At 41.8% G+C, this 23,445-nt stretch overlaps 1 protein-coding gene across 5 annotated transcripts; it reads right to left on the bottom strand.

The window, feature by feature from the left end:
- Positions 1-1,363: 1,363 nt before the first annotated feature.
- LOC118393033 (LIM/homeobox protein Lhx6-like) lies at positions 1,364-8,483 on the bottom strand. 5 transcript variants are annotated; one of them, XM_035785221.2, is made up of 9 exons: positions 8,280-8,483; positions 7,454-8,007; positions 6,020-6,202; positions 5,661-5,782; positions 4,521-4,741; positions 4,062-4,162; positions 3,745-3,852; positions 3,394-3,574; positions 1,365-3,177 (listed from the first exon to the last, which is right to left on the bottom strand). In XM_035785221.2, exons 2-9 carry the CDS (start codon positions 7,529-7,531, stop codon positions 3,095-3,097), a joined length of 1,077 nt encoding a protein of 358 aa, XP_035641114.1. In that variant the 5' UTR covers positions 7,532-8,007; positions 8,280-8,483; the 3' UTR covers positions 1,365-3,094. The 5 variants fall into 5 exon arrangements, with proteins under 5 accessions (XP_035641116.1, XP_035641114.1, XP_035641112.1 ...); XM_035785219.2 differs by having other exon boundaries at positions 7,454-8,011; XM_035785220.2 differs by lacking the exon at positions 8,280-8,483 and adding an exon at positions 8,171-8,279 and having other exon boundaries at positions 7,454-8,011.
- Positions 8,484-23,445: the final 14,962 nt, after the last annotated feature.

Genomic DNA, 23,445 nt, shown 5'->3' on the forward strand with positions numbered 1-23,445 from the left:
TCAATGCATACCCATCTCTAATTAAATCTTCAATGGTCAAATCACAGCACAAGGGAAGCCACTGTTGCTGCTTCTATCTACAGTATATACCCCTATTTTTTTACTGTAGCTCTGGTTTCTGTGTCACTGGGTCAAGGAACATGTAGTCATGTATCTAACATTCTCTGTCTCCTAGCCAAGGCTTTCAGGCCTCACTCAGGTGAAAGCCTGGTGGAGGCTATCTGTCTCCTAATGCAGCAAGAACATGTTCTGGGTAGAAGTTGCCCATAAGCACATATCTTGGATCAGCTTACCCTCTCAATCATCACCTTAACCATTAGGAGGGAAAATTAAAAACGGACCTTAAATCAGTGTTAAGGAGCAACTCAGCTACTACTCCCGAGAGCACCATTGGTCTATGGCTTGGGATGATGTGGTTATTGGATGTATGCCCCCTTGTGGTGAACAGTGGTCCCTCTGAGCATGGATGAGAGTATAGGTTCACGTTGCCCACCTCTGGCCTGCTCGCCTCCCTATTGCAGTTCCCGCTCAGCCCAACACTCCTCTAAGGTCAGATTTGCATTCTGGGCGGTGTCCCTCCCTAATGGTTGAGGATCGATTAAGGTTACGCTGATCCCAGATCTGTGCCTGCGGGGAATGGTGATAATAGAGGGCCCTTGAGGCTGGAGGTCGCTGCTTGGCCCCCATTTCAAACTCCCTCACGACGCCAGGGCCAATCACCACCTTCCGGAGACACCTGAAACACACTTTTAGGATAAAAATGGTAATCCTTCTCCCCCAACAAGATTTAGATGAGTGGCTGTTCCACTGGTTGTCAAACAATAGACAGATAGCTTACTTAAAGTAAATGTTCGCTGATATGCCTCGGGGAATGGTTTGTCAAACAAATACTTTTGCTTTGGTGGTGTCATTCTTTGCACTTTCAAATTTACAACACATTTCCCTCTATTGAATGCCAACAGCAAGATTCTTTGATTTCAAGTGAATTCCCTCTCACAGAGAAAGGTTCTGACTGGGATGCCAGATATATTAGCATGGTTAAAGCACCAATGAATGTCACAAGCTAGGAACGATTGTGGTTTCCATTTGTTCCACCGTATGTGGCATACGTGTGCGTGTATGAGGTCTGCCGGAGTATTGTACCTCTCTCACTTTCACTGCTTATGACAATACCTGTTTAATTAAATGTACTGTTATAAGGAGAATTTTGATTACGTGAGCTCAAAACACTGTATGCAATATGAGTATGAATACATTTGTTCATTCAATGACTGTTATGTATAATCAGTGTTTGACTTTAGTTGTACAAGGCAAAGAATGACAGGTAGTAAAACATGTTGAAGTGTTATACCGTTTTTATGCAAGGTACATTGAGCTGGATTTTCTCTCATTTGATCAAATTCAAAGATCAGGGAAAACGGACCGTCAACCTACTTGAAGAGAGCATTAGAATGGAAAGGCGGGAATTAATTCAGGCTTAGTTAGTATTAACAATAGATAACTGACTTGGATCCCTAACAAAGGAAACGGTCAGGACTACATCTTCCTCAGAGTTCATTATGCTCTTCCTTGCCACAACAGCAGCTTGAGTGGTGTCAATTAATACAACAACTTCAGATTATCACAGTAAAAAGGTCTTATGGACTGAATCATAGTGCTCGATCAATACTATCCACAGAGTTAAACGTTTTCAATGGTTATTGCCATCCGATTGATTTTTGCAGCCATTAAACACAGAGACTAAATTGGGGACCCTCAAACCTGTAGCATGATCATTACATACTTATGAATATTGCTGTTAAATACAGGTTACAAAGGGTACTTGGCCTTTACTGTGTAACCTAATGGATTTACTATTGTTGAATGAGTGTACGGTGCTTCTATCAGGGGGGAGTGTGTGTGTGTGTAAGTTTATTTCTCATATGCACATGGTGTACATAGTTCAATCAAATGCTTACTTGCAGGTTCCTTCCTGAAAATGCAACAATTAGAAATAATACAAAAATAAAGATAATGTAATTAAATAGAATACACATTTTGCATAAGTATAACTACAGGAAGGAGCTCAACAATTTACAGTACAATATTTAGATAGCAAAGTGTTTAAATTGTGCAGTATTTAGTAAAAAATAAATGTGTTTGTGTGTGTGCATGCATACATGTGTGTGTTTGTGTGTGTTAGTGAAATAATTAGTAAAACTGTGTATTTTATCTTCTGCACAGCATGTTCCCTATTCCACACGATTATAGAACTTAAATCCTTCATGTTTCCTGTTGGGTCCACGTAAAACCAAATAGTTTTATTTCTATAAATGTTATGTGTAATGTTCTATTTCCCAACTTATTTTTTTCCAACAACCTTTAAAGCACATTTGATTAAATCAGTAAAATATTTACAATAAATTATTTATTTTATTTGAAAACATTTTTAAAAGTGCTTCTTGGTGAAGTATATTTTTTCATAAATAAAGCGACACATAAGCTTTCCATTTTACTGAACTGAAACAAGTAAACAACAACACTCAACACTCTCTCAACACACAAGGTCAGAAGAATCTTCATCGTCACCTTACACATAAATAATAGTCTATGTATAGGAGGGTTATATACAGGAAAACAAGCTGACAGAGTGACAGAAAAAAGTATTATTTAAAACGATGGAAATTGAAACATGAAATACCTTTAGTACTACCAGTTGATGAATAAGATGATGAAAAATCATAATCCACAATGAATGAAAGGAGATTTCCTGTTGGATGAGTATTCCTGTTCCTAATCCTGGTCCCGGAGTTCCAATTTATTCCCTGTCAATGGATGGGTGGTCAAATCTGGTCCTGATGATTGTCATATTTATATTGGACTGGGATGTTTTTCCACAGATGATCTAAAGTCTAGCTGCCATTATAAAACTGTCCGTCCAATTGACAATGTGATATTTCCAACTCTGCAGACCATGGAGGCGGAAGAAGCCGCAGCAGTCCTCTTGTATAGTAAAATGGGAGAGGCAAATGTTGAAATGTTCTCAACTTTGCGGGATGGAAAGTTCTGTGAGAAATAAAGTTTGTGGGGGAAGTGCTGGTCTCAGGGGTGTTAGTTAGCGGCTGATGGGTAACTGTGGTAAGGCCATGCCTGGGTGGGTGAGGTGGTTAGGGGCGGACAGCATCGAGAAGGGATGACCTGTGCACAGAAAGATTTTTTTTTTAAACTCAATTAGACTAAATACACAAGAACTATAAATGATGCGGTGTGAATTGAAATACATTATAGTCAGTAACTATCTTTGATCATCTGCATCGAAGAACTGCGTTAAAAACAATATAATTATTTTAGAGCCAAAGTCACCTAAATGTACATGCATGTGTTGTCCATCGATATGAAAAAAAAACAACTCACTGTCTATGTATCCATGCAGAGCCAGCAGGTGTGGTCTGTCGGGACTGCTAAAGGGGGAGTAGAGGTTGTCTGGCAGTGAGGGGGGGATTCTGGAGTGGGGGTGGGGGGTTCCCTGGATGTGAGCGTTGTGCTGGGGGGGAGGGTGCTTTTTATGTCTTGCTCTGCAGTTTTGAAACCAAACCTATATGAAAATGGAACGTTACTGAAGATCATTGAATGATGCATGCAGCAAGTAATCTGGTATAGATTCATGATTTTATTATATCATATTATTTATTTCATTACATTATTTTTTTTCATCCTAAATGTCCAACAACCTTACACCCACTAGTTTGATATTGTCATACATACTTGTATGACCCGTCTGCTCAGTCCTGTCATGTCTGACAGCTTCTGTAGAGTCTGGGCATCAGGGTTGTTGTCTTGGTTAAACTGAGACTGCATCACCTGAGAACACACCTAGCAAACTCAGTCATGAAGCTCCAAATTCAGCTGAATATTCACTGAATCAAGCAAATTCAGTCAGTCATTCACATTTATCTGAATGATGTAGAACGCACAACTAAAACTAACATTCATCCTGTCTTTGTTCAGTCTCTCTCTGTCATACAAATACTGTGCACACTTTCACAGACTCACTCACACATGTAAACACACACCGACAGTACCTGTAGCTGCTCAGCGCTGAAGGAAGTACGTGCTCTCTTGGCTGGTTTGGGTTGGCCATCCTGATCAGAGGGGAAGGCTCCCTCCAAAGTGAGACCCGTCCCTAAATCACACGAACAGGGTGGAAAAAAACACCACACAGCGTTATATTGTTTGTCTCATAAAACAACGGAATGAGAAATAGGCTACACATGTAATGTGTGCAGGTGCTGGACATGAAAGCATACAATCCTAAGATTAAGAAACGTAGGGCACCAATTATGTCTGAATTCTCACCAAATACAGTTTACTCAGGGATGAATCCTACCTGGAAAATTCCATACATGGCGATTTACTTGATTAAATTCTGAGGCAGCATGCATCCCACACAAAAATGTATTAGGAATCAGTACCCTTTCCTTGGCTCATATTTGGGCTCCCTACCCCCTGACATTGTCTGTGACACCCGTCTGACCACGTACCGTTCTCAGCCGCTCTCTGGAGGTTCTCCACCATGGTGTCGTAGTGGGCCCGACATAGCACCCTGCCCTCCACCAGACCAAACTCCTCCCCTGTGGACAGCTGCCTCTTACAGGAGTAGCAGGCGAAGCAGGCCAGGTGGTACACACTGCCCCGTGCCCGCCGCACCCAGTCACTGGCATACACCTGGCGCCTGCACTGGCCACACTTGGTGCCAAACTTACTGTGGTGAGACAGAGAAGAGCAGGGGGAATTGTCACTAGTCTTTTTACTCCTAATGAAAATAAACTTGTCTTCACCTGAAATGTTGTGCAGGCCAGGGATAGAAATAAGTAATTTTATTGTAAAAGATTAGACAGCATTGCTTACAGTTTTCCAAATTAATTTCACTTTAATCAAATATTATTTATCCTTCTGTTATAATTAAAACCATAACAAGCAACAGCAATAAGATCATAATAACAATTTAATTATAGAATAATGATGAGAATATAACAATCGCGTTTACTTGACATGCTTCAAATATAGAGTGAGTGAGAAAAAGAGACCTTGATAAAGGACATAATGTTTTAGCAATGGCCCCGGTCTGAGGGGGGAATAATACTCTAATAAATGAAGATCAACAAAACGAATAATCTAAATTTAGTGATCTCAAAGTTGTAAGAATCATGGTTGAGAGTAAAAATGTTGATAATGTCCGCCACATTATCACCAAAGACAACAATTAAAATATATATAAAGAGGAGAAAAAGAACGTGACAAAAACGATTTATCGGTCGTAAAGTATGCATTATTATATATAATATAATATATATTATTATTATGCATTATTATGATATGTTATAAATGGTCTCGGTTTTTATTCAAATAGCCTCGTTAAAAGATTTGCATTTGTTGTTGCTTTACCAAACGTAAAACTTGTAGTTGTATTTATTTGATTTAGAAGTTACAACGAAAAAAACAGTACAATCCTGTGTACTTGCCCCAAGACATCATGAAACACTCGCCTTATAACAATGCATTTTTAGTAAAATGTATAATAACGATGATATGATAAGTAATCTATTGTTTATGAACATTCGTCCTCGTGCCAAACATAGAACATACATTTTAAGGAAAACAAATAGCAAAACTTACCCTACCTGAAATAATCCAATTTGCAAAATATTTCTTTGTTTTTGATGTAGCAGCTATTGTGCTGACGTAATGATACTCTGCAGACCGAACACTCCAGACATCCCACGTGCCAATTCAAATTGTTCACCTGCAATGATAAATAAACACTCATAATAATAATGATGATAATAATAACAATAATAATAACAACAACAACAATCATATAATAATAATGTTTTGTTCGGCGTACTTATTCTATAAAATTGAAGTAATGTGAAAGACTATGCAAATATGCATGCAATTCGTGAGGAATAAACAGGGTTTAAATTCAATATTAAATTATTATTGATTTGAGCAGCGTAACTAAAGGCATTATAATGCTCACTTTCAGTAGGTATCTGTCTTGGATCTCTGTGCCGCAGTTGGCACACTGGTTTTTCCCCGTGGACCGAACTGGCGTCGGGGAGGCCAGTGTCGGATGCGAGCACATAGACGGTGTTACCGGAGGACTGGGCAGGAGAGGAGCCTCTTCTTTTACATCTGCGTGAGACTCCCCGTCCGAGTGAGACTGGGGTTTGGGATAGATTTTTCTTGTCATAATCTTATATCGCCAGGGATGCAAGGTAGGCTACAAGGCCTCTCGACTTGTATAAATTACAGGACACATGGCACAGCACATGACAAACTCACAGGATACAAGAAAACAAGCATTGTATGCAGTAGCCTAAATGCAACACAGATTTCGAATGAAATGGCCTTAGAACAACACCCTGCTACTGAAAACAAAACTTAAAAGGCCTGTCACAAAAGTAAACTATGAAAATGGGGGGGTCGGGAAATGAAAAACAGGTAGTCCAGGTTCGGCCAAGACTCCGATTATCAGTTTACACTATGTCGATGTTCCTATTTTGATTAGATAACATAATTAATGTCTTAAGTTGGAATAACTCACCATTATCAAGCTATTCTGTTTGTGGAGAAACAGCGGTGTAGATGAAGCCTGGAGCTGCGCCAAAAGTCTGCACTGCGCCCTGCTCTGCTCTGAGCATTACGCATCCCTACCAGCCCATACTGCAAGCTATATCCAGTCCAAAACAATGAATAACACTTTCTACTGCATTTAAATCCTGGCGACAAAAGCTACATTTGCTGAAGCAATTATAATTAGGACTTATCTTTTTCTTTTACGCACAACCCGTAAACTACCTCCTTAAATAATCGCATATAGTTCCCTTGCAATCGAAAGCACTGAAAAGATGGACTACCTGCAATTAGTGATGGCTTCAAATGCTCGGGATAAGAGGCAGCCAGTGTCAATTTCAGCTGTCAATCAGAGAAGGCATCGCGCCACCAGAATAATTGCATATTTTAATTTTAATAGCCGTAATCGAAAATCGAATTTCTCAACACAAGACTAAGATTTGAAGAGCCTCAATTGAACATCGCACTATTCATAGTAGCCTACATAAGTTGCCGCTGATCTTGAAACATAAAGGAGGGTGATTGTCTCGGCTTCCCTTATGATAGGCCACTTGAGCCTCTCTTGGTGATTAAAACGGTATTCAAAGAGTGCCAGAAATCTGGTTTTGGGTGGAATTCAGAATCTATTTTGTCCTTCGTTTAAACAAAATTAGGCTAGCACAATTGTGAAATGTGTTTATAATTATCATTAAACACAGGCTGGAACGTGGAAAACAAAAAGGCAATCAGCTGGGCTATTCAACGAGCAGCGCAGCCGAGCAATTAGCATAAGTCTTCACTTGCAGTGAGTCGATAGCCTATACTGCATATACTCAGATAATTAGATGTCATGTCATACCTGCTTAACGAAAACATTGTCCAATAAGACGTTATTCTCCTCCGGGAGTGGAGATGAAACGTCATTGTTCCAGTACATGCAGGGGACCCGTTAACACTGTAGTCTAAGTGAGAGGCAGGCGGTATCCAAGTAGGGTCCCGGAATGAGTTTAGTAGCGAATTACAATTTTACACATGAAAATGTAAATTGGAACAGCAAAAAAAGCGTTTAACCCCTTGCACGGACATTCATTAAAGTAGGTTGAATTGTCCATGACAGTTAGCTTTACTGCCACTCCCTGTTGGTGTTTATTTCCAAGATACAGTCCTTTGCGCTATATATTGTTGAAGCTGCAACCAGCAGCAAATTAGTCCAAATCGACGCTGGCCTGCGATGTATCGGCATGCGCTGAGTTGGGAAGGCTATCCCGCGCGCTCTGCACGGTGTAGGTCGGTGCGTTCAGGAAATTCAGCGACCGGTTTCCATTCAAGAAAGCTCTTGAGGGGATGACGGACAATCACTGGTCCTTCGGGCACTCGCCCTCTCCACCTCTTCAAAAGGGACGTTACTCCGGTCTGCCTTGAGAGGAATAGGAGTGGGGTGGGGGCATAAATAACATAATTAAGATGTTTTTGTATTGTTGTTGCGTGCAGCAGATGATGAAAATAGGCCTTACTATACATGGATGCTTCAAAGTGCTACAGTAAATGTGAGATCATGCATAAATATGATACTTACAATTAAATAAATAGGCCTACTATTATGTGAAATAGAAAACTTTTGGCTTAGAAAAAAGTAGATTTGTGGTCAATTCACAAATACAGGAGCACTAAATTATGTTTCCTACCCCATTCACTTTGTCTGCAGTAATTGTGATGGTTTGAATCAGCTGCATACTTTTTGGATCATACTGGAGATACTGAAACGTTTAAAGCAGGTGTAGGCAACCCTGCTCCTGGAGTGCCATAGGTACTGCAGAAGGCAACCCTGCTCCTGGAGTGCCATAGGTACTGCAGAATTTTCTTCCAACTAGGCACCACACCTGACCAACAACTAATCGATCAGTTCAATGATTGCCTAAATTCAACACACCTGGTCTTCCAGTTCGGTTAAATCAAAAATATGAAGTGCCTGCTGCACTCCAGGACCACGGTGGCCTGCCCCTGTTTTATACTAACAGGAGATCAAATATGAATAATTCGCCAATCAAAATAAACATTTAGGTCTAATTATTTGTTCATTTACTGGTTTCTTAAATTCAACAAATCTCAATATTATTGGACATTTCAGAAGTGTGTGTGTGTTTTGATGGGAGGCATCCTTTAATGGAATGTCTCTCTATAAAACCATGCCACACCTCTTTCTCTTGTAGAGAGAACACACTGCAAACAGCATTCAACGTCTTTATGAGGACATTGAGTGTTCCTTGCGTGTTACACTTTGGGATTGTCTCAGGAACTTCCATTGATGAATTGTAGACCTACTTAATTGTTCTGACACCAAAACAAATGTGACTAAGTATGAATTGGAGGAACCACATTGTCCTGCTTGTTACATTAATGTCTTCCGCCTGTTTCCCCATGGAGTTGTAATTCAGGGGAGTGTCACTGGGGCTCTCGAGTGGTGCAGCGGTCTAAGGCAATGCATCTCAGTGCTAGAGGCGTCACTACAGACACCCTGGTTTGAATCCAGGCTGTATCACAACCGGCCGTGATTGGGAGTCCCATAGGGTTGCGCACAATTGGCCCAGCGTTGTCCAGGTTTGGCCGGTGTAGGCCGATCATTGTAAATAAGAATGTATTCTTAACTGACTTGCCTAGTTAAATAAAGGTTCAATAAAAAAATGAAAACTTCCCAGACACCGGCAAGCCTCCCATGCAGCTCTGTAATGGCACAGCCGTCCCATTGGGAACAGACGTCAATTCAATATCTATTCCACGTTGGTCCAATGTAATTTCATTGAAATGATGTGGAAACAATATTGATTCAACCAGTTTGTGCCCAGTGGGATGGGCTTGTCAGTAACACCATGGGATTGTCAGTAACAGGCTTTTGCGGTCTCCTTCACTCATTCTATATTATGAAGTAGAATAACCATACAATATACTGTAACCTTAGGAGGGGAACCAGCCTCTGCAACATTCCACTCCTTGTACTCAATGTTACTTGGAACAATCCCCGGAATACAAGGACTAAGGCACTCAAACTACTGTCACCTATGATCCTACTGTAATACAGTAAAAAATAATAGATTACTCTTTTCTCTCGGCATCAATTTCTTTGGCTTTGCTTCTTCAGCTTCTGCTCTAAGGACTTACTGTAATTCAACAAAATCATGAAGTGTGTTTTGATTGGTTGGGTTGTATCCTCAGACAATAGGAAAGGTCACTGGCGGGGAGGTGACACCTGTGGCATCCTGCTGCTTCCTGTGTTGTTCTGTGGAAGTGGTGAGGTGAGGTGCAGCGATGTGACCGTGTTCCTGTTGCCCTGCCTTTCCGGTAGGTAGAATACATCTGTCCATGTTCTACATAGACAATAAGCATTCTGTCCACAACCTCAATAACAACAACCTGCATAACACATGTTGAAGCCATCACTGCCACTGAATAGTCCCCAGTGGACAGTCCATGGGTCAGTACGTCCACGATGGATCACGTGTAGTCCACTCTGTGTGAATGCATGCACAAGGTAAGGAGGAGTTATTTAAAGGCATTGTTTGTGTACCTATTGCTTGCAGGAAAAGTATCATTATTAAGGAGGAGTCCTATTGTGGAAAACAAGTAAATGTGAACAACATGTTCTAGTCCAAGGGTAGGCAACCCTGTTCCTGGAGTACCGCAGGCTTTCCCCATGTTGGTGTCGAGTACAGCAAAATGGCCCCAAAATCAAGTGGGAGATCCCGTAGGTAAAAATCCTGCAGGTAATTCCACAAGATTTTCAGGGCCATTTTCCTGTAGGACAACCTGCAGGATCCCTTTCTCATCCTTCAGAGAGAATTTACTGTAGGATAATCCACATTCTTTCAAATGAATGGACAGAAAGCACAAGGTATCAGATTACATGTTTTTATTCAATGCAGCAACAGTGGACATGTTTGATTGTCCATTTCACCAGCACTGCATAAAATATGATTCCTAGGTGAAAGGAAATGTGAGATTTTGAATAAATATGGTAAAAGCATATTTTGTAATAAGAGTGAGAGTAATGGTAACGTCAAATGAACAACTATGTGTATTGGTGTGAAGGAGGGAAAAAGATGTCTCCAATTGTAAACTTGGTGAGTTTGTTTTAATATGGCTGGTACACCAACAACATCTGTGAGTATGCATGTGTGTTAGGCTCCATTTTAAAGGGAGAAATGAGAGGCTGAAACTGTGTTACCTTCGACTGCATGGCTGTTCAGTGCTGCCTTCTGTTGTTTATATGCTCGGTTTTAACTGGGGAGGAGAGAGATGAGTGGGGCAGAGTTCAGAATATAACTAAATACATCTGTGTGTTTGTTACATGAAAAACAGTGATAAAATAGTGCCAATTATATACTGTAGTAGTAAAGGAAACCTATTCTAAAAATTGAATCTTTGGCCATTAGTTTCAAAACACTTAAAAAATGATAGCCTAACTTGTGACAAAAGTACTAGAGACATACAGTAGCAATCGGGATATCAGACCTCATTTGTCACTTTCCATAGAAACGAAAGTTTAAAACAGTTTTTTTAAAAAATCAAAGCTAGCTAGCAGCCAGAAAATTGTAAAGGAGAGTTAAATACAGTTGTGGAAAAAGTACACAATTGTCATACTTCAGTAAAAGTAAATGACTCAAGTAAAAGTGAAAGTCGCCCAGTAAAATACTACTTGAGTAGTCTAAAAGTATTTTGCTTTTAAATATACTTAAGTATCAAAAGTAAATGTAATTGCAAAAATATACTTGCCTATCAAAAGTAAAAAAGTATGAATTTAAAAATATATAAGTACATTACAGCACTGGTTAAAAATGTGTTTTTTTTAAAAATAAAAATACTAGCTAGCTATATACAAAATGATGTGCATTCACCTCCACACATTTTATCTCCTCCTTCAGCAGTTTGACTATCCGATATGGCCCTAGAAATATCTACATTCTGCAGGATTCGTAATGGAATTGGTCCTGCAGGAATTGCCATATTCTGCAGGAATATCAATATCCTGCAGGATTCCGTCCTGCAGGATTTGTGCTGTAATGTACTTGGTCCTGCAGGAATTGCCATATTCTACAGGAATATCACAATCCTGAAGGTTTCGGTCCAGGATTCCTGCAGGAATTGACATGGTCTTCTAGGATTTTCAAAATTCATACTTGTGAATCCTGCAGGACACTTGCACAATTCCTTTACAAAGGGTCAAATTTCTGCAAGATTCCTGTAGGACTTTTTTTGTAAGAGTGGACTGATCATTTGCACTGACTCTCCGCACCTCTGGCACACATGCACACTCACTCACTCACTCACTCACTCACTCACTCACTCACTCACTCACTCACTCACTCACTCACTCACTCACTCACTCACTCACTCACTCACTCACTCACTCACACCCACACATATACATTCATGCTACACACACATCACGACTGCTGCTACTAGACTTTTATTTATTATTGCTAAATACTGCACAATTTAAACACTTTGCTCTTCAAATGTAAATATTGTACTGTACAATTGTAGAGTTCTTTCTTGTATTTATACTTATGCAAAATGTGTATTCTATTTAATTACATTATCTTTATTTTTATTTTGTATTATTTCTTATTGTTGTTACATTGTCGAGAGGGATCCTCCAAGTAAGCATTTGATTGGGATGTGTACACCATGTGCATCCTGTGCATGTGCATGTGACTTGAACTTGAACACACACACACACAGCCTAAAGCCAAGTGACAGAATGACAGATGCTCTGCTTGGCATGTTCGCTGAAAGAAAGTGTTTGGGGAAGGAGGCAATGAAGCCCAAACGCAATGCTGGGACCTTATCTTGTCTCTGTAGCACCTCTGCCACTGTGGACTTGTTTCACCATATGACAAACTGATAAAAATGATGGCTGAACAAACGGGTGTTGGCGGTTGGATTATATTCATATTTCCATTGGTCAGTTATTGTAGAGCAAAAAATAAAAGTTTGTTTTTTCTTACTTTACATTGATTGAATTCTATATATTTCAGCCGGAGCCTTTTCCGAGACTTTTTGGGGTAAGCACCACAGGTCATATAGCCTTCCGATTTTTCTATAATTTTGGCTTAGTGCGGGGACTCCTGACCTCTTTATTTTACTGAAAGTCAGGCTACATGAAAATGATCTCTTATAAATGATGAATGGATACTGTTGCATATCTTATCATATTGAATTGTGGTGGGCCGTTGATGTGGGCTGTTGAAAAATCCTCATGAGGAGTTTACTGTAACACTGGTCTGGAGCTACTCTTCAAATAAAATTAGGGTCCTGCATGCAGCAGATTAGGGTCCTAACATTACACCAACTGTCTCTCTCTGAAGCATTGTTGTACTGTAAGTGGACAAAAATACATTAAACACAAGTTTATTTGAAGTGCATACTAGTAGAAATGGTGGGTTTTTCTGCATTTGGGCTCCATATGACTGCAATTGAAGGGCATTGTGTATCTTGGCCCGAGCTGGGAGCCCATGATGGATGACAGCAGAGAAAATCACCCGCCCCTGGCTCCAACACAGACATGCAAATTGCTTGCAGCTGATTGCTTTATTTCGGTTGATATTTATCAAGTGCATTACAGTATGCCTCTGTGTTTACTACTAGGAGGCAGCACATAGGTTGGAGCTGAGCAGAGAGGAGAGTTAATGCTTTTTCTCTGCAGGATGAAAATATACAAGCTGTTAGAGGTCTGTAAACATGGTAATATATGTTCCACTATTTGCAAGGGTCCTGTGCAGGTGTATGGTCATTGTGCAGGCATCCAGGTGACTGATTGTCTGACTGACTGTCAAATGCTGTGGTAACACATTTATTCTATTGTAGAAATACTGCCCTAGATAAGCATTACCAGCCTCAGTCCTTGACCAGCCATAGTCCCAGCCACAGCCCTAGGCCCAGCCCCAATACCAGCCCCATATTTGTATGGAGTGGGGCTGGCGTCAGGGGTCAGCTACTTACACAATCAGGTAACTACCTCCAGGTGGAAAATTGTTTACATCCGACTACTTGCACTCACCTACAGTGACCTGAGCAATTCACAGTTAAATAAGCCCCTAATCAAAAGGAAACCCCCTTGGGTCCACGTGCAGCATGTCCAGAACACACCCTGGGACTGAGCAATCCCTTCAAAACAGAACGTCTTTGAGTTCAAGTGTTTAAATTGTCAGATCAAATCGGCTCAACGTGGAGATTACTTGCGCAGGAGGCCATTGTATGCTTGGTTTAATGCCGGCTGCAATATCCTGATCCTCCTGTTGATCCTAACAACTCAGTGTGTAAAATCTAGCACTGTCAAGGATAGCTGACCGAGGCTTGCCAGTCCTGCACTCTGAACAACCAGAGGGAATTCACACGGTTGGACAGGAAGAAGAGGAGTGTTTAAGAGTGGGACTGGATAGAGTCTGTAACCTGTTACCTGGACTACAATCAGTAATTTCATCTACTCCAGCAGTGTGTTTTCAACGAGTCCCCCTAGTCATTCACCGCTTTTGAGAAGGAGACGAAATGTGTGAAACCAGTTTCGACCATTTAGTTACCCAGCACAGGAATAGTTATAAGCAATTGGACATTTATCAGGGACTGAGGGGCAAAGATGTTAAGTGTCAGGATCCACACATCATGAAGTGACATAACCCACACACAACCAAAGTGCTACAGCAAAAGAGAAACTCATGTGCTCCTGTGTGTATTGTGTTTTGATGCACACTGGGAGACAATCCCTTAAGTACTCGTTCACGAATTTCCTTTGAACGCCTAACCCTTTACGGCACAGCCTCCCTCCCAGAGCTTAGAGTGACCACATTACAATGAGGGGCCTCTGTGTTTTCCTACGGTGAACTGTGCCGACTTTCTGACAGCTGATAAATGAGCACAATACTGGCTCCCCCATTCAGCCTACCAATCATTACATGCAGGACTAGGGTGGTAGGAAATGATCCCACTAGCAGCACTTTATTCTGTTTGATGATGATATACTCTTATGCTACATGTTGACTAGACTTCCTGTTTATATAATACATGTTGAATTTTCACGTGTGTTGTAGACATCATTAGGCCCTACAACATGTAAACATGCTATATATAAACTCAAGTTGATCACCATACAAATTCACAAAGAACCGAAAAGGGGAGAGAGCAGCTTACGAAGTCGGAGACCACCTACTACACTAGAAATCCCAATCCACTGCTCCAGAGAGGGCCATCAAGGTAAATTTATACCCCCCCCTGACAGGGGAGAACTCATTTCGAATCAGCTGCTTCTCCTCAGATGTAACAAATGAGACTCAGAGGGCCTCCTGACTCTGTCGTAAACCCCATCTGAGATAATACTTGATGGTCCCCGCCACCACCAGAATACATCAGTTGGAGCTAAAGAGTCAGTCCACTCCGCTTGCTCACCCACTGGACAGGAAGTCTACTAATCTGAAACCTGATCCAGGGGGAAGGAAGGGCTCAGGAACCAGCCTTCAGTGCTTTCACCAATCATATTCATCACCAGGCCGGGTCGCCCGGGTCCAGACTCATTAAGCCACACTGCCGCTCTTAACTAAACATCTTCTCGATAAAATAAATGCTTCCAGGTTACTCAGTCACAGTCAGGGCCCTGGTCGGAGATGTATCACGCATCTGATCTCAATTACTGCTGCCTGGGGAACCTATATATGAACCTCAACACTACCCGTGCCTGAGCAAATAATGCAGTGCAGCCATGGTAACCAATAGAGAGAGTATAGCCCCATACAGATACGGTATGCATCATGAAAAGGGGTAAAGTATTATTTGATAATTGGTTCCTGGTGCTTTTTCATTCCTTTAAATATCCATCACGAGATGCATGTGGTTTTGTTGCTGTGAGCTCAATTTGGAGAAACATCAGATATAGTCAAGTTCAGACTGTAGTGTTCTGGGGTGTCGTAGACCATGGTGTGTACCATAGAAATATGATGTAATAGAATATAAATATTATAAGTCTTTGGAGTGTACTGTACAATCACAAACATTTCGAAGGGAACTGTTTTGGCACCACCAATAATTTTTCAAATATCGAGAGCTTGGGACTATAAGGTTCTATCTACAAAAGATAATTGGCTTTAAAGTTCTGAACCATAATTGGTTTGAATGGTGTCAACAATTTTTACATTGCATTCTTTTGAACTTAACAACGTAATTTGGGATATTTAGAGTACTATATAAGTAGAGAAAATTGAACAGGACAAGGCTATGGCAATAACAACATTTTGACAAAAAATGCAGATAGAACCTTATAGTCCCAAGCTCTCGATATCTCAATTACCTCACATACATTTCAAAGTAAGTAGTGCATACGGCCCAGTACATCACTGGGGCCAAGCTTCCTGACATCCAGGACCTATATACTAGGAGATGTCAGAGAAAGGCCCAAACAACTGTCAAAGACTCCAGTCACCCAAGTCATAGACTGTTCCCTCTGCTACTACACGACAAGCGGTACCAGAGTGCCAAGTCTAGGACCAAAAGGCTCCTTAACAGCTTCTACCCCCAAGCCATAAGACTGCTGAACAATGAATCAAATGGCCACCCGGACTATTTATATTGACCCCCCCCCATTTGTTTTGTATACTGCTGCTACTTGCTGTTTATTATCTATGCATAGTCACTTTACAAATGACCTTGACTAACCTGTACCCCCTCATGTTGACTTGGTATACAGCCCCGCTATTGTTATGTAATTTTCTTGTGTTACTTTTTGATGAGATTTTTTAAACTTTAGTTTATTTAGTAAGTATTTTCTTAATTCGATTTCTTGAACTGCATTGTTTTAAGGGCTTGTAAGTAAGCATTTCACAGTAAGGTCTACACCTGTTGTATTCAATTCAGCACATCAAATCAAATCAAATGTATTTATATAGCCCTTCGTACATCAGCTGATATCTAAAAGTGCTGTACAGAAACCTAGCCCAAACAGCAAGCAATGCAGGTGTAGAAGCACAGTGGCTAGGAAAAACTCCCTAGAAAGGCCAAAACCTAGGAAGAAACCTATAGAGGAACCAGGCTATGAGGGGTGGCCAGTCCTCTTCTGGCTGTGCCGGGTGGAGATTATAACAGAACATGGCCAAGATGTTGAAATGTTCATAAATGACCAGCATGGTCAAGTATTAATAATCACAGGCAGAACAGTTGAAACTGGAGCAGCAGCACGGCCAGTTGGACTGGGGACAGCAAGGAGTCATCATGTCAAGTCGTCCTGAGGCATGGTCCTAGGGCTCAGGTCCTATGAGAGAGAGAAAGAAAGAGAGAGAATTAGAGAGAGCATACTGAAATTCGCACAGGACACCGGATAGGACAGCAGAAGTACTACAGATATAACAAACTGACCCTAGCCCTCCGACACATAAACTACTGCAGCATAAATACTGGAGGCTGAGACAGGAGGGGTCAGGAGACACTGTGGCCCCAACCGAGGACACCCCCGGACAGGGCCAAACAGGAAGGATATAACCCCACTCACTTTGCCAAAGCACAGCCCCCACAGCACTAGAGGGGCATCTTCAACCACCAACTTACCATCCTGAGACAAGGCTGAGTATAGCCCACAAAGATCTCCGCCACAGCACAACCCAAGGGGGGGATCACATCAGTGACTCAACCCACTCAAGTGACGCACCCCTCCTCGGGACGGTATGAAAGAGCCCTAGTAAGCCAGTGACTCAGCCCCTGTAATAGGGTTAGAGGCAGAGAATCCCAGTGGAAAGAGGGGAACAGGCCAGGCAGAGACAGCAAGGGCGGTTTGTTGCTCCAGAGCCTTTCCGTTCACCTTCACACTCCTGGGCCAGACTACACTCAATCATATGACCGACTGAAGAGATGAGTCTTCAGTAAAGACTTAAAGGTTGAGACTGAGTTTGCATCTCTCACATGGGTTGGCAGACCATTCCATAAAAATGGAGCTCTATAGGAGAAAGCCCTGCCTCCAGCTGTTCGCTTAGAAATTCTAGGGGCAATTCGGAGGCCTGCGTCTTGTGACCGTAGCGTACGTGTAGGTATGTACGGCAGGACCAAATCAGAGAGATAGGTAGGAGCAAGCCCATGTAATGCTTTTTTATTTGTCACATGTGACAAATAATATTTGTATTCAGATATATTTAATTTGAAAAGTAGTTCAATATTTATACAAGTAATATAAAAACACCTGGAAAGTATTTTAAAATACTCAAATACACTGACTCAAATGCACTTTGTGAATTTAATCCAGGTATTTGAAATAAGTATTTGAAAATACTTTCAAACACAATTTGGTAGACTTTTTGTTTTTTCAAATAACCATTCAAATACTCAAATAAAAGTATTTATTTTGGACTGTGAATTTGAAAATACAAAAATACACAGAAAAAAAATATTTTAAATACCAGATACTCAAATACATATTTATTAGAACCCAGGTCTGATTGGCACAGCCTAATAGCAAATCAATGAGTTTAGCTTGCAATACTCCAGTTCACAGATTTAAAATTACCATTTTGAGATTAGCCTTAAAAGAGAAAAGCTGTGTCTGTTTGCGTAACGTGTCTCTGCTCCCTGGCGGAGAGCCAGCCACTGTCAGAGTGAATGTATTGCTGACACAGTCTTGGGTTTTTGTACATGAAGGATACAGGGCGAGCTGGGTCTTCTCTCTCTCCTCCAGTCTCTGGGCTGTTGAGTGATGCAACTACACCTCCCCCTCTCTCGCTCTCTCTCTCTCTATATATATATCCCCCCCTCTCAGAACACACAGAATGAATTTGGCAGTCTCAGAGGGTTGGGATTGGCTCATGCTTGGGGCTCCATAGAAAGCCAAAAACTGATTGTGCTGAGGATGACTTTTGAAAGTATTGAAAGACCATCACTACTTTTAGTGGATTATTGTATGCATCTCAATAGTCTAAAGTGGATTTCTCTTCACCTGCATTGATGTGAAATAACGACAAGAACACCTCCATACAAGTAAATTTCATTCCTGTATTTCTCAGTTGCATCATGCCGACACACAATAAATAACGTTTGCAATACTTACTTGTGTATTATTAGCGCTGCACATTCATTTTGCCAGCACGTCCTCGCATATCACTGTTATCTCTTATCGTTGCAGATTTATCATGACATGTATTTACTATTTCAAAGAAATACACATTTTATATGTTCTAATTATGTTATCTTTATAGTAAATCATTGAAATCAGAATTGTTCGTTGTTGCCATTGAGGTCTCCTTCTGTCCACTCCAAACATGCTGTGGTTAATCTGGGCAGCCGCTAGTGGGGGCTATGGATCTCCACTATCGTCTTGGCTTAATGTGCCCTGCTGATACTACACTCGTGTCCCCCCTGCGACAGGTTCATACATAAAACATCCTCCATTAAGGCTGCAAAGGCATCGGTTTCCTCCTTAACTAGTTTAATGGTGTGCCGCCAGAAGAAATATGCGTACTGTCTTAATAAAACACAATTTTCCACTACAATTTTTGGATTTTCTAACAACTTCACACTGCATTCAGTCAATCAGGTTACAGCAGTCTGTTCTGTATCCCTGGGTGAAAGTAGGGGTTCCTGAGGTTCAAACCAGGTACTGTAGGCTAAGGTATAGTATAAGTGGGAAGTTTTCCATGTGAAAAGTTTGGAATTTTATCCTATTAAGCTACTGTTTAAGTATACCCTTACATGTAGTTTTTATTGTGTGAATTTTCCCCCTTTTTCTCCCCAATTTCGTGGTATCCAATTGTTAGTAGCTACTATCTTGTCTCATCGCTACAACTCCTGTACGGGCTCAGGACAACCCAACCAAGCCGCACTGCTTCTTAACACAGCACGCATCCAACCCGGAAGCCAGCCGCACCAATGTGTCGGAGGAAACACCGTGCACCTGGCAACCTTGGTTAGCGTGCACTGCGCCCGGCCTGCCACAGGAGACACTGGTGCACGATGAGACAAGGATATCCCTACCAGCCAAGCCCTCCCTAACCCGGACGACTCTAGGCCAATTGTGTGTCGCCCCACGGACCTCCCGGTCACGGCCGGTTACGACAGAGCCTGGGCACGAACCCAGAGTCTCTGGTGGCACAGCTGGCGCTGCAGTACAGCACCCTTAACCACTGTGCCACCCGGGAGGCCACATTTAGGTATTTTAATTATAATATACTTCTATTAATTTATGGTAGCCTACCTTATACTATGGAGAATGCTATTTATATATTTTTATTTTGTGCTGTTTCATTGGATTACCCATCTTTGGTTTGTCTCCGTAGGAGGAGCTACAAAAGGGCTGGTGCAAACAGGTTTCTGGTATGTCAGAGTGTTTGTATACAGGCCTTTGCAATGCAGCCACTGTCAAATGTTTGGACATGTATCATGTGTCTGCCGATGGGAGAAGCCAAGGTGTGGGAGAGTGTAACGGTCGTCGTTGGGAGAAAGAGAGGAGGACCAATGCGCAGCTTGGTAAGTGTTCATAGCTTTTAATGGCGTACTAGAACACTGAATAAAACAAAAAATAACAAACAAACAGTCCCTCCCGTAAGGTGAAAGACAAAAACACTAAACAGGAAATATACCCCCTACTACTCAAAAGTGAAACCAGGCTACCTAAGTATGGTTCTCAATCAGGGAACACGATTGCCTAATTGAGAACCATACCAGGCCAAACACAGAAATCCCAAATCATAGAAAAAAGAACATAGACAACCCACCCAACTCACGCACTGACCATAGTAAAACAAAGACATAACAAAAGAACTAAGGTCAGAATGTGACAGAGAGGGAACAATGGCGGAAATGAATGCAGAGTTGAATTTATTTACATTTTTTGATAGTTAATATGAATATTTTCTTGAAAAAATATTAAGTAGGTGGTGGCAATACACCTTTTCTTGGTTGTAGTCTGCCAATAAATAAAGAAGAATAAGAAGATGCAAATGTGTGGGATATGTATGGAAAAAAACACTATGAAGGAGAATGTGTAGCAGGAGAGAATGATGAAAGAGCAAAGTGCTGTAACTGTGGTGGAGATCATGAATTGAAGTCCTTGGAATGCCCAATTAGAGTGAAAGTCAGGGCGCTTTAGAGAGTCTTCTATGTGGAGGCTGTCAAACAGGTAGAAAGATTTGTAAAGGTCCCATGGTAGTGAATACCGGTAGGCCTACACTGCAGCCTACACTGCTTTTCTTTTATGAATTTATTCACCCCCATCCAGTTGGTGGCAACAATACAGCACTTAGTTGTGGTATGCCATAAAACCTTAGAGAAGAAGAAAAAATAATATACTGGTCATGGAGAATGATATAGGCCTTTAGTGGCCCAAAGGCCATTTTAACATGGGCAGGGCCATTGAGGGCTTCCACCATGCTGCCAAAATGTTAAAGTAGTCAGAGTAGTCAAATGGGTGGGGATTCCTAAGGGTTGTAGCCTCAATAGCGATGCCCTGCTGTCACAGGCGCTATAATGGCACAGATATAAAGATTAGTCATTTATCTATCTCTATGGTACTGGTTAACAATTACACTGGTAGAAGCTTTTATCATTTTTTACTGATGGCTCCAAAGTCCGAGATAGTGGTCGCACAAAACAAGAGTTTACATTCCTGAATTTGATGTGGAGATATATCAAAGACTAACAAATGAACTTTAAGTTTACTCTGTTGAACTGTTGGCGATAGTTGTTGCCCTCCAGTGGGTGGAGGATGTTAAACCTGTCAGAATTGTAGTATGCTCAGATTCCCCGTCTGTATTGAATAGTTTATCATCTGGCAAATCTAATAGGAGTGACCTACTATTCTGGAGAGACTGGGTGTAGTAGTGCGATTCTGCTGGGTCTGAGCCCACTCGGGAGTGGGCGGGAATGAAAGTAGATCAGGTAGACAAAAGTGCTTTCAAACTAGATTTGTATTATTGCTTCCCTGGGTATAGGTGAGGCAAAATGTCAAATTAGAGCCATTATGATAGATGTGTGGCAGAAATGTTGAGACAGCGAGCCCAAGGGCCAACATTTATATGCCCTCCAAAGAAAGGTCTGTGGACCAAGATTCAAAGGTCCGATCAGGAAGGAAGAGGTGCTGTTTGTTCAGTTGAACCTAGGACATTGTACATTAAACTCATCATTACATCTGGTTGGCAAGCATGTGAATGGTTTTCGTACAGATTGTGTCAGTGGAGGCTCCTCAGAGGTAATTGTTAAGAAGCCTTTTGGACCTAGACTTGGCGCTCCGGTACCACTTGCCGTGCGGTAGCAGAAAGAACAGTCTATGACTTAGGTGGCTGGAGGTTTTAACAATTTTTCAGGCCTTCCTCGGACACCGCCTGCTATAGAGATCCTGTATGGCAGGAAGCTTGGCCCCAGTGATGTACTGGGCCACATGCACTACCCTCTGTAGAACCTTGCACTCGGAGGCAGAGCAGTTGCCAAACCAGGCAGTGATGCAACCAGTGAGGATGCTCTCAATGGTGCAGCTGTAGAACTTTTTGAGGATCTGAGGACCTTTGCCAAATCTTTTCAGCCTCCTGAGGGGGAATAGGCATTGTCATGCCTTCTTCACGACTGTCTTGGTGTGTTTGGACCATGTAAGTTTGTTGGTGATGTGGACACCAAGAAACTTGACGCTCTCAACCTGCTCCACAACAGACCTGCCGATGAGAATGTGCTCGGCCCTCCTTTTCATATAGTCCACGATCATCTCCTTTGTCTTGATCACTTTGAGGGAGAGATTATTGTCCTGGCACCACGCCAGGTCTCTGACCCCCTCCCTATAGGCTGTCTCATCCTTGTCGGTGATCAGGCCTACCACCGTTGTGTCGTCGGAAAACTTAATGATGGTGTTGGAGTCGTGCTTGGCCATGCAGTCAGGGGTAAACAGGGAGTACAGGAGGGGACTAAGCACGCACGGGTCGGTATTCATTTGGGCAGGTTACCTTCGCTTTCTTGGGCACAGGGATTATGGTGGTCTGCTTGAAACATGTAGGTATTACAGACTCGGTTAGAGACAGGTTGAAAATGTCAGTGAAGACACTTGCCAGTATGTCAGTGCATGCTCAGAGTACACGTCCTCGTAATCCATCTGGCCCTGCAACCTTGTGAATGTTGACCTGTTTACAGGTCTTACTCACATTCGGCTACGGAGAGCGTGCTCACACAGTAGTCCGGAACAGCTGGTGCTCTCATGCATACTTCAGTGTACCTTGCCTCGAAGTGCACATAGAAGTCATTTAGCTTGTCTGGTAGGCTCATGTCACTGGGCAGCTCGCAGGCGGGCTTCCCTTTGTATTACATAATAGTTTGTAAGCCCTGCCACATTCGACAAGCGTTGGAGCTGGTGTCATAGGATTCCATCTTAGTCCTGTATTTAAAATCAAATCAAATCAAATCCAATTTATTTATATAGCCCTTCGTACATCAGCTGATATCTCAAAGTGCTGTACAGAAACCCAGCCTAAAACCCCAAACAGCAAGCATTGCAGGTGTATTTACACTTTGCCTTTTTGATGGTTAGTCGGAGGGTATAGCAGGATTTCTTATAAAAGTCCAGGTTAGAGTCCAGAGCTATACCTTTTAGCTCAGCGAGGATGTTGCCTGTAATCCATGGCTTCTGGTTGCGGTATGAACGGACAGTCCCTTTGGGGACGACGTCATCGATGCACTTATTGATGAAGCCGGTGACTGATGTGGTATACCCTTCAATGCCATCGGATGAATCCCGGAACATATTCCAGTCTGTGCTAGCAAAACAGTCCTGTAGCTTAGCATCTCCGTCATTTGACCACTTCCATATTGAGCGAGTCACTGGTACTTCCTGCTTTAGTTTTTGCTTGTAATCAGTAA

Source organism: Oncorhynchus keta, chromosome 14, assembly GCF_023373465.1.
Source record: "Oncorhynchus keta strain PuntledgeMale-10-30-2019 chromosome 14, Oket_V2, whole genome shotgun sequence".
In the NCBI taxonomy this organism is placed as follows: domain Eukaryota; kingdom Metazoa; phylum Chordata; class Actinopteri; order Salmoniformes; family Salmonidae; genus Oncorhynchus; species Oncorhynchus keta.

Coding starts and splice junctions, on each gene's coding strand:
- LOC118393033 (XM_035785221.2), bottom strand. CDS start 7,531: ATGTACTGGAACAATGACGTTTCATCTCCACTCCCGGAGGAGAATAAC. Junction 5,783..6,019: donor AAGACAGATACCTACTGAAA/GTGAGCATTATA, acceptor TTATCATTGCAG/GTGAACAATTTGAATTGGCA. Junction 3,575..3,744: donor TGAGCAGACGGGTCATACAA/GTATGTATGACA, acceptor ATTTTCATATAG/GTTTGGTTTCAAAACTGCAG.